Below are 11,534 nucleotides of genomic sequence, written 5' to 3'. Positions count from 1 at the left end.
AGTCCCGAGGAAACGTAATGGCCGCACTCCAAAGTATACTCACCTCCTTCAGTTTATCAGTCAGCAGTTTGATTTCTTCTTCATACTTGTCTTCCTTTTGAGAGTACTACAGAATCAGAAGAGGGGAGAGGGAAGAGAGAGAGGGAGAGAGAGATGATCAATTTGCCCGAGACACTGATTTATATCAAGATACCCATCAATACCCACGAGTCAAAATCATAGCAAGAGGATTTGAGTTTAGGAGCAAGGAGGTCCTACTGCAGTTGTACAGGGCCCCGGTGAGACCGCACCTGGAGTACTGTGTGCAGTTTTGGTCTCCTAGTTTGAGGAAGGATGTCCTTGCTATTGAGGGAGTGCAGCCTAGGTTCACCAGGTTAATTCCCGGGATGGCGGGACTGACGAATGATGAAACAATGGGACGGCAGGGCTTGTATTCCCTGGAGATTAGAAGGATGAGAGGGGATCTTAGAGAAACATATCAAATTCTTAAGGGAATGGACAGGGCGGATGCAGGAAAAATGTTCCCCAATGTTGGGGGGAGCCCAGAACCAAGGGGTCACACAGTTTAAGAATAAGGGGGGTGGGCCATTTAGCACTGAGATGAGGAAAAACTTTTTCCACCCAGAGAGTTGCGAATCTGTGGAATTCTCTGCCACAGAGGGCAGTGGAGGCCAATTCACTGGATGTGTTCAAGAGAGAGTCAGATTTAGCTCTTGGGGCTAACGGAATCAAGGGGTGTGGGGAGAAAGCAGGAACGGGGTTCTGATTTTGAGACGATCAGCCGTGATCGCATTGAATGGCGGGTGCTGGCTCGAAGGGCCGAGTGGCCTACTCCTGCACCGATTCTCGGATCGAGGAGGTGGGTTACCACAGAGCCCACTTGCATTGATAACCCAGGCCCCAGACCTGTTTCTCTCTGCCACAGGCACCCTCCCTACCCCCTTACAAGCAAGTATGGAACAAATTGTTTATAACATGTGCGAGCACCACGGACATGGGGCGATGCTCGATGCAGAGTTTTGAGTTTAGTTTATCGTCACGTGTACCGAGGTACAGTGAAAAGCTTTTTTGTTGCGTGCTAACCAGTCAGCGGAAAGACAGCACACGATTACAATCGAGCCGTCCACAGCGTACAGACACATGATGAGGGAATAACGTTTAGTGCAAGATAAAGCTAGTAAAATCTAATTATAGTCCACGGGCAAGGTCCAATGAGGTAGGTTGTCATTCAGGACTGCTCTCTGGTTGTGTTGGGACGGTTCAGTTGCCTGCTATTGAGTGTAGGTTTACAAGGTTAATTCCCGGAATGGCGGGACTATCATATGTCGAAAGACTGGAGCGACCAGGCTTGTATACACTGGAATTTAGAAGGATGAGAGGAGATCTTATCGAAACGTATAAGATTATTAAGGGGTTGGACACGTTAGAGGCAGGAAACATGTTCCCAATGTTGGGGGAGTCCAGAACAAGGGGCCACACACAGTTTAAGAATATAGGGGTAGGCCATTTAGAACGGAGATGAGGAAAAACTTTTTCAGTCAGAGAGTTGTGGATCTGTGGAATTCTCTGCCTCAGAAGGCAGCGGAGGCCAATTCTCTGAATGCATTCAAGAGAGAGCTAGATAGAGCTCTTAAGGATAGCGGAGTCAGGGGGTATGGGGGAAGGCAGGAACGGGGTACTGATTGAGAATGATCAGCCGTGATCACATTGAATGGCGGTGCGTACAGGCTCGAAGGGCCGAATGGCCTCCTCCTGCACCTATTGTCTATAACAGCTGGGAAGAAACTGTCCCTGAATCTGGAATCTGAATGTTTAATTTAGTTTATTGTCACGTGTACCGAGGTACATTGGAAAGCTTTTGCTGCTTGCTGTCTAGCCAGTGTTCACTTGCACCTCCCCCAACCTCATCTACAGTCCCAGCTGTTCCAGGTGTGGACTTCGATGTGCCGCCTGGACCTACCTGATCTCCCGGTTGCCAAACACTTTAACTCCCCCCCCCCCTCCCCACCCCATTCCCACACTGACCTTTCTGTCCTGGGCTTCCTCCCCTTGTCAGAGTGGGGCCCAGCGCAAATTTGAGGAACAGCTTACAATAGACAATCGGTGCAGGAGGAGGCCATTCGGTCCTTCGAGCCTGTACGCACCGCCATTCAATGTGATCACGGCTGATCATTCTCAATCAGTACCCCGTTCCTGCCTTCTCCCCATACCCCCTGACTCCGCTATCCTTAAGAGCTCAGAAATGTTGCTGGGATCAGCGATTGCAGCTGGAGATGGTACAGAGGAGAGGGTACAGAGGAGATTTACTAGAATGTCGCCTGGGTTTCAGCACTTAAGCTACAGAGAGAGGTTGAACAGGTTGGGTCTTTATTCTTTGGAGCGTAGAAGGTTGAGGGGGGACTTGATAGAGGTTTTTAAAATTTTGAGAGGGACGGACAGAGTTGACGTGGGTAGGCTTTTCCCTTTGAGAGTGGGGAATATTCCAACAAGGGGACATAACTTCAGAATTAAGGGACAAAAGTTTAGGGGTAACATGAGGGGTAACTTCTTTACTCAGAGGGTGGTGGCTGTATGGAATGAGCTTCCAGTGGAAGTGGTGGAGGCAGGCTCGATTTTATTATTTAAGAGTAATTTGGTTAGGTATATGGATGGGAGGGGATTGGAGGGTTATGGTCTGAGAGCAGGTAGATGAGACTAGGTCAGAGAAAGTGGTCGGCGTGGACTGGTAGGGCCGAACGGGCCTGTTTCCGTGCTGTAATTGTTATATGGTTATATGGTTATATTATATGCAGCGTGCGGAGCGATTGTGATTTGTGGTCGTACATCTGCTTCGAAGGTAGACAAAACACGGCAGCCACTGAGAGAAGGAGCGGGGAGGGAGGGAAAAAAAAACAGGGCCAAAGGGCAAGCCTACCTTCTCGGCCTGGGCCTCCAGTGACTTGAGATTATTGGTCACGTTTTTAAGCTCCTCTTCCAGCTCAGCACACTTGCTGTTGGTGCATTGGGGAAGGTGGGGCAGGGCGGGCGGGGAAGGGGTGGGCATGGTGAAGGAGGCCATTAGAGAAACCGGATCATGGGGGCGAGGAGGCAGGGAGAGAGGGAGAGAGAGAGAGACGGAGAGAGAGGGAGACGGAGAGAGAGGGAGAGAGAGACGGAGAGAGAGAGAGACAGAGACAGACGGAAAGAGAGGGAGACAGAGAGAGGGAGACAGAGACAGAGAGAGAGGGAGACGGAGAGGGAGGGAGAGAGAGACGGAGAGAGAGATGGAGAGAGAGACGGGGAGAGAGACAGCGAGAGAGACGGACAGGGAGACAGAGAGAGAGAGAGAGGGAGACGGAGAGGGAGGGAGACAGAGAGGGAGAGAGAGAGAGAGAGACAGAGACGGAGAGAGAGGGAGACGGAGAGAGAGGGAGACGGAGAGAGAGGGAGACAGAGAGAGAGGGAGAGACAGAGGGAGACAGAGAGAGAAAGTTAGAGAGGGAGAGAGAGAGAGAGAGAGAGAGAGACAGAGGGAGACAGAGAGAGGGACAGAGAGAGAGAGGGACAGAGAGAGAGGGAAAGCAGAGAGAAGCAATCAATAAAGAATTTGCGATACTCAAAAACTAAAGCTTTACACACAGGGGAAACAGAAAGCAAATAGCAAAATTAAAACGTGATCTCAAGCAAACCATTCTCAAAATTTTGGTTTGGTTTTTAAGTTGAATGTTATTGACTTAGAATTATTAAATCACATTTAAGGTAGACCGGTTGCTAAACCCTTTAATTCTCCTTCCCACTCCCACACTGACCTTTCTGTCCTGGGCCTCCTCCATTGTCAGAGTGAGGCCCAGCGCAAATTGGAGGAACAGCACCTCATATTTCGCTTGGGCAGCTTACACCCCAGCGGTACGAACATTGACTTCTCTTAACTTCAAGTAACCCTTGCTTTCCCTCTCTCTCCATCCCTCCCCCACCCAAGTCACACCAGCTTCTCGTTCTCACCCAACAAACAACTAACAATGTCCGGTTTCCTTTATCATCGTTACTTTTTTGCTATCTTTATCTCTCTACATCACCGACTTTATCTCTCGTTTCCCTTTCCCGCGACTCTCAGTCTGAAGAAGGGTCTCGACCCGAAACGTCACCCGTTCCTTCTCTCCAGAGATGCTGCCTGTCCCCGCTGAGTTACTCCGGCATTTTGTGTCTATCTTCCCTTCCCCACCCCCCTCCCTCCCTGAGGGTGGAAATCTCAAAGCACTTCAAGGTGAGAGGGGCAAAGTTTAAAGGAGATATGTGATGCAAGTTCCTACTAATGTAGCGACACAAGGAACTGCAGATGCTGGAATCGTGGGAGATAAAGACAAAGTGCTGGAGGAGACCCGGGTTCGATCCTGACTATGGGAGCTTGTCTGTACGGAGTTTGTACGTTCTCCTTGTGACTGCGTGGGCTTTCTCCTGATGCTCCGGCTTCCTCCACACTCCAAAGACGTTCAGGTTTGTAGGTTAATTGGCTTCTGTAAATTGTCTCTAGCGTGTAGGATAGAACTAGGGTTGCCAACCGTCCCGTTTTAGCCGGGACATCCCGTATTTTGGGCTTAATTGGTTTATACCGTATTAGGCCCGGGGGAGGCGCTGTAGGCCCGGACAGTGTAGGCCCGGACAGTGTAGGCCCGGACAGTGTAGGCCCGGACAGTGTAGGCCCGGACAGTGTAGGCCCGGACAGTGTAGGTCCAAACAGTGTAGGTCCAAACAGTGTAGGCCCGGACAGTGTAGGCCCGGAGGCCCGGGCGTCGCCTAATGGAGGCTGCCTAGCAACCCGTCTCCCGGCCGCCATTGGTGGAGCGGGAGCACGTGGCCGCTGGCTGGGTGAGGTCAGGTGGGGAGCGGGGCGGTGATGTCACCTTGTCCCTTATCTGGGAGTGAGATAGATGGCACCCCCTAGATAGAACTGGTGTACGGGGTGATCCCTGGTCGGCGCGGACTCAGTGAGACCGAAGGGCCTGTTTCCACGCCGTATCTTGAAACTAAACTAAAAACTAAACTCAGCGGTCAGGCGGCATCTGCGGAGGGAATGAACAGGCGACGTTTTGGGTCGGGACCCATCTTCGGAGTGATCGGGGTCAATCGGTCTGAAGAAGGGTCCCGACCAGAAACGTCGCCTTGATGCAGCTTGACCCGCTGAGTTCCTCCAGCACTACGTTTTTTACCACAGCAGTTTATTTCCCTCTCATATATAGAGTCATAGATTGATACAGTGTGGAAACAGGCCCTTCGGCCAAACTCGCCCACACCGGCCAACAATGTCCCAGCTACCCTAGTCCCACTTGCCTGCGCTTGGTCCATAACCCTCCAAACCTGTCCTATCCATGTACCTGTCCAACTGTTTCTTAAACGATGGGATAGTCCCAGCCTCAACTACCTCCTCTGGCAGCTCGTTCCGTACACCCACCACCCTCTGTGTGAAAAAGTTACTCCTCGGATTCCTATTAAATCTTTTCCCCTTCACCTTAAACCTATGTCCTCTGGTCCTCGATTCCCCTACTTTGGGTAAAAGACTCTGTGCATCTACCCGATCTATTCCTCTTATCAATGTTCCTTAGATTCTTTTTTTGCCACTAGAGGGAGGAGAATCATAGAGTGAGTGATACTTTGGCCCAACTTGCCCACACCGACCGACATGTCCCAGCTACACTAGTCCCACCTGCCTGCGCTTGGTCCATATCCCTCCAAACCTGTCCTATCCATGTACCTGTCTTAACTGTTTCTTAAACATTGGGACAGTTCCTGCCTCAACTACCTCCTCTGGCAGCTTGATCTTTCTCCCCCTCCACCGTAAACCTATGTCCTCTGATCCTCGATTCACCTATTCTGGGCAAGAGACTCTGTGCATCGGCCCGATCCATTCCTCCCATGATTTTATACGCAGGCAGACAGACAGGACAGGCGGAATGGGGGGGGACTGGAACGAGTGCAGACAGACAGGCAGACAGACCAGGATGCAGACCACAGTGAGAGGACATGGCATTGACTGGAAATAATGTTTTCGGCCAAAGACATGTTGATATGGAAGTAGGTTGCCAACTGTCCCGTATTAGCCGGGACATCCCGTATTTTGGGCTAAATTGGTTTGTCCTGTACGGGACCACCCTTGTCCCGTATTAGGCCCGGGCGCCGCCTAACGGAGGTTGCATAGCAACCCGCCTCCCGGCCCGGGCGGCCACCATTGGTGGAGCGGGGGCACGTGATCGCTGGCTGGGTGAGATCACGTGGGGCAGTGACGTCACCTTTTGTCCCTTATTTGAGGGTGAGAAAGTTGGCAACCCTATATGGAAGATTAGATTGGATAAGTGGGTGGTTGAAAGGAACTTTAGGCATTGGGGTAGATACATGCAATTAGAAATGGTAACGGATGAAGTGTGAAATCTGACGTGGATGAATGAATAAATGGCTCATTGCTGCGTTGAAACCTTTACAGCATAAACCAAGATACCAAAACACCGCCACTCCCACAGAACTCTAGGTTAATAGAAACTGCAAATGAAACAATATTAAATTAACCAGGAACGTGCAATCCGATGTCGGGAGGTTATGAAAATAATTATTTGATACCCAAAGCATTGCATGCAACAACATTTGTAGGAAGGAATTGCAGACGCTGGCTTATACCGAAGATTGACGTAAAATGCTGGAGTAACTCGACAGGCCAGGCAGCATCTCCGGTGAGAAGGAATGGGGGTCGTTTCGGGTTGGGACCCTTCTTCAGACTGAGAGGCGCCTCAGTCTGAGGAAGGGTCTCGACCCGAAACGATCGCCTATTTTTTTTCTCACTTCATAAGCGATGGGAGCAGAATCAGTCCATTCGGCCCATCAGGCCTACCCCACCATTGGATCATGACTGGTCTATCTCCAGCTCTGAACCCCATTCTCCTGCCTTCTCCCCACAACCCCTGACACCCGTCCAGTTCAAGAATCTATATATGGGTATTTCCGTAAATACAGCGTTCAGTAGTGAAACTGCCAGGTTATTTTCCTGTCTTTTATGTAATATTCCCATTGTTTCATATCCTGTATTTTATGTAGTGTAGATCATGGTGTACAATGAAAGTAATGAGATGAAGCAAAAAGAAATAAATCTGTTTTTTACAAAGAAAAATATCAGATTGGGTAGAGTTGCTGCCTCACAGCGCCAGAGACCCGGGTTCCATCCCGACTACGGGCGCTGTCTGTACGGAGTTTGTACGTTCTCCCCGTGACCTGCGTGGGTTTTCTCCGAAATCTTGGGTTTCCTCCCACACTCCAAAGACGTGCAGGTATGTAGGTTAATTGGCTTGGTAAATGTAAAAATTGTCCCTAGTGGGTGTAGGATAGTGTTAGTGTGCGGGGATCGCTGGTCGGCGCGAACCCGGTGGGCCGAAAGGGCCAGTTGCCCCCTCCCCGTTTAGTAACGGCGTGAATGCTATTTGTAGCGCCGGAGTTTAGAAGGATGAGAGGGGATCTTACAGAGACGTATAAAATTATAAAAGGGCTGGACAAGCTAGATGCAGGAAAAACGTTCCCAATGTTGGGCGAGTCCAGAACCAGGGGCCACACACACAGTCTTAAGAATAAAGGGGAGGCCATTTAAAACTGAGGTGAGAAAAAAACATTTTCGCCCAGAGTTGTGAATTTGTGGAATTCTCTGCCACAGAGGGCAGTGGAGGCCGATTCACTGGATGAATTTAAAAGAGAGTTAGATAGAGCTCTAGGGGCTAGAGGAATCAGGGGATATGGGGAGAAGGCAGGCACGGGTTACTGATTGTGGATGATCAGGCGTGATCCCAATGAATGGCGGTGGGTACAGGTTCGAAGGGCCAAATGGCCTCCTCCTGCACCTATTTTCTATGTTTCTATAACGGGGTTTTTTTGCACTCGCGATTAAAAAAAAATCCAAACAACACGATTATTATGAGCCTGCTGTGAACTATGTGCCTCTTGGTGGGTTAGATGTGGACATTTTGTAAGGGGACTCAGAAATCAGTAGGTGTCCCACACGTCTTATAAATAAATTTTTTCCCCTCAAATTTTGAAAGTATTAAGTTTTGGTCAAATCTTGGTCGATTTTCAACACAAATTAGCTCAAAAGAATCATAGGCAGGCCCATTTTCTATCCTGTGGTGTTTCATTATGATTTCATAACTTTCAAATTTGGCGTAAACACCCATATCTATCTCTGCCGTAAAAATATCCACTGACTTGGCCTCCACGGCCGTCTGTGGCAATGAATTCCACAGATTCACCACCCTCTGAAATTCCTCCTCATTTTCCGAAAGGGAAAGGCCTTTAATTCCGAGGCAAAAACGCACACCTCCAGATTCGGGGGCAGTTTCTTCCCGGCTGTTATCAGGCAACTGAACCATCCTACCACAACCAGAGAGCGGTGCTGAACTGCTATCTACCTCATTGGTGACCCTCCGACTATTCTTGATCGGACTTGGCTGGCTTTACCTTGCACTGAACGTTATTCCCTTATCGTGTGCCTATGCGTTGTAAATGGATCGATTGCAATCATGTGTTGTCGTTCCGCTGACTGGTTAGCACGCGACAAGAGCTTTTCGCCTTACCTCGCTCGGCACACGTGCCAATGAAGCTAAACCGAAATGAAGCCGTGACCTCTGGAGATGCTGCCTGACCCGCTGAGTTCTGTGTCCGCCATTTTGTGTCTATGTACATGCACACAAAATGGCGGCTCTCCCATTATCTTTGCTCTGCCACGCCCCCCCCCCCCCACCCCCACCCGTAACAAGCAAATGAGGACACAAGAGCAGAAGAGAGACCAGTACCTTTTCCTCTAACGCCAGCATGGCTTTCAAAGACTGATCCCTGCTTCTAAGTTCCTCCTCCATTTTCCGCAAAGTGCTGTTAGTGTCCACCGGGTACGTGCAAGAGTGGGGGGGGGAAGTCATGCGTCAAACGGGATGATTTGATAATGAACGGCATGCAGAGAAACCAGAGAAAAAAGGGCACAGAAACAAAAGGGGAGAACACAAGTCGTGGTGAGGTTTTGCTGCTCCTGAATTCCCCCCTGCAACAATGAGAATGAGCGAGAGCAGTTAAAATGGTCACGGTTTATGGCAAGGTGTCTCTTTCCCTCGGTGGCACGGCGGTAGTCGTGGCCTCACAGCGAATGCAGCGCCAGAGACCCGGGTTCCATCCCGACTACGGGCGCCGTCTGCACGGAGTTTGCACGCTCTCCCCGTGACCTGCGCGGATTTCCTCCGAGATCTTCGGTTTCCTCCCACACTCCAAAGACGCGCAGGTTTGTAGGTTAATTGGCTTGGTAAATGTAAAAAATTGTCCCTTGTGGGTGTAGGATAGTGTTAGTGTGCGGGGATCTTATCGAAACGTATAAGATTATTAAGGGGTTGGACACGTTGGAGGCAGGAAACATGTTCCCAATGTTGGGGGAGTCCAGAACAAGGGGCCACAGTTTAAGAATAAGGGGTCGGCCATTTAGAACCGAGATGAGGAAAAACATTTTCGGTCAGAGAGTTGTGAATCTGTGGAATGTTGGGGGAGTCCAGAACAAGGAGCCACAGTTTAAGAATAAGGGGTCGGCCACTTAGAACTGAGATGAGGAAAAACATTTTCAGTCAGAGAGTTGTGAATCTGTGGAATTCTCTGCCTCAGAAGGCAGTGGAGGGCAATTCTCTGAATGCATTCAAGAGACAGCTGATAGAGCTCTTAAGGATAGCGGAGTCAGGGGTATGGGGAGAAGGCAGGAACGGGGTACTGATTGGGAATGATCAGCCGTGATCACATTGAATGGCGGTGCTGGCTCGAAGGGCCAAATGGCCTCCTCCTGCACCTATTGTCTTTCGCTGGTCGGCGCGGACCCGGTGGGCCGAAAGGGCCTGTTTCCGCGCTGTATCTCTAAACTAAAGTAAAACTGAAACTAAACGTGGCCATTGGTCGGGAGAGACAGCATGCTGGCGCAGCAGGTAGAGCAGCTGTCTGGCAGTGCAGGAGGCCCGGGATTTGATCCCGACCTCAGGTGGTGTGTGTGTGTGCGTGTGCCGGTGTCTATGTGTGTATGTCTGTGCGTGTGTGTGCCTCAGCGTGTGTGTTAGTATCTGTGTCCCTGTGTGTCTGAAGGTAGACACATAAGGCTGGAGTAACTCAGCGGTAACTCAAGAGTAACTCAGAGTAAGGCAGCATCTCTGGGGAGAAGGAATGGGTGACATTTCGGGTCGAGACCCTTCTTCAGACAAGAGATGTAGACGGTGATGTGGAGAGATAAAGAACAATGAATGAAAGATATGCAAATAAGTAACGATGATAAAGGAAACAGGCCATTGTTAGCTGTTTGTAGGGTGAAAACGAGAAGCTGGTGCGACTTGGGTGGGGGAGGGATACAGAGAGAGGGAATGCCAGGGCTACCTGAAGTGAGAGAAATCAATATTCATACCGCTGGGCTGTAAACGGCCCAAGCGAAATATGAGCTGGTGTTCCTCCAATCTGTGTTTAGCCTCACTCTGACAACGGAGGGGACCGAGGACGGAAAGGTCTGTGTGGGAATGGGAAGGAGAATTAACAGTGTCCAGCAACCGGGAGATCAGGTTGGTTCACGCGGGCTGAGGGAAGGTGTTCCGCGAAACGATCGCCCAGTCTGCGTTTGGTCTCGCCGATGTATAAGAGTCCACATTTTGAACAACGGATAGAGTAGATGAGGTTGGAGGCGGTGCAAGTGAACCTCTGCCGAACCATCTGTGTCTGTCTGTATGTGTGTGTGTGTCTGTCTGTGTGTGTGTGCGTGTGTCTGTGTGTGTGTGTGCGTGTCTGTGTGCGTGTGTCTGTGTGTGTGTGTGCGTATGCGTGTGTGCGCGTGTCTGTGTGCGCGTGTCTGTGTGCGTGTCTGTGTGTGCGTCTGTCTGCGTGCGTCTGTGTGCGTGTGTCTGTCTGTGTGCGTGTCTGTCTGTGTGTGTGCATGCGTCTGTGTGCGTATGCGTGTCTGTATGCGTGTGTGTGCGTGTCTGTGTGTGTGCGTGTTTGCCTGTGTGCGCGTGTGCCTATGTGTGTGCGTGTGTGTGTGTGCGTGTCTGTGTGCGTGTGCATGTGCGGAGTTTGCACGTTCTCCCCGTGACCCTGCGGGTTTCCTCCGGTTTCCTCTCAAATGCATACAAGTTTGTTGGTTAATCGTCCCAAAGACGTGCCCGTGTGGGTTTTGCAGGTTAATCGGCCCCTCTGCAGATTGCTCCCTCGTGTGTAAGGGAGTGGATGGGAAAGTGGGATAACATTAGAATTGGCGCGAAAGGGTGAACGATCCACACCGTGTCATCTGGGCTACAGCACCAACAACAAAAAATACAAAAAAAATGCTGGAGTAACTCAGCGGGTCAGGGAGCATCTCTCGAGGATGATTCGAGCTGGAACCCTTCTTCAGACACGTCAAAACAAAATCATGATCACCTCAGGAAAGAGACACCTTCACCACCTCAAGCTTCGAAAATGCAGTTGGTTTCCAAAACTAATAGACAATAGACAACCCCTGGAAGCAAGGACTTTCCCTCAGAGTGAAC

The 11,534-nt window shown here is 50.3% G+C and overlaps 1 protein-coding gene across 5 annotated transcripts in view; it reads right to left on the bottom strand.

Annotated features, from left to right (window-relative positions):
• The window catches only part of LOC144612389 (uncharacterized), a 61,036-nt gene that overhangs the window by 19,667 nt on the left and 29,835 nt on the right, over positions 1–11,534 (bottom strand). For 3 of the 5 annotated variants that reach the window (XM_078431988.1, XM_078431984.1, XM_078431987.1), the window contains exons 5-6: positions 2,915–2,990; positions 44–106 (exon numbers count right to left, since the gene is read on the bottom strand). In XM_078431988.1, coding sequence (XP_078288114.1) covers positions 44–106; positions 2,915–2,990 — 139 coding nt within the window. Of the gene's footprint in view, positions 1–43; positions 107–2,914; positions 2,991–8,798; positions 8,875–11,534 lie in introns of all 5 variants that reach the window. The other 2 variants (XM_078431983.1, XM_078431986.1) reach the window with 1 other exon arrangement.

Source organism: Rhinoraja longicauda, chromosome 44, assembly GCF_053455715.1.
Source record: "Rhinoraja longicauda isolate Sanriku21f chromosome 44, sRhiLon1.1, whole genome shotgun sequence".
NCBI classification, from domain to species: Eukaryota; Metazoa; Chordata; class Chondrichthyes; order Rajiformes; family Arhynchobatidae; genus Rhinoraja; species Rhinoraja longicauda.
Note: the sequence above shows the minus strand (reverse complement) of the source record. Positions and strands in the feature narration are given on the sequence as shown.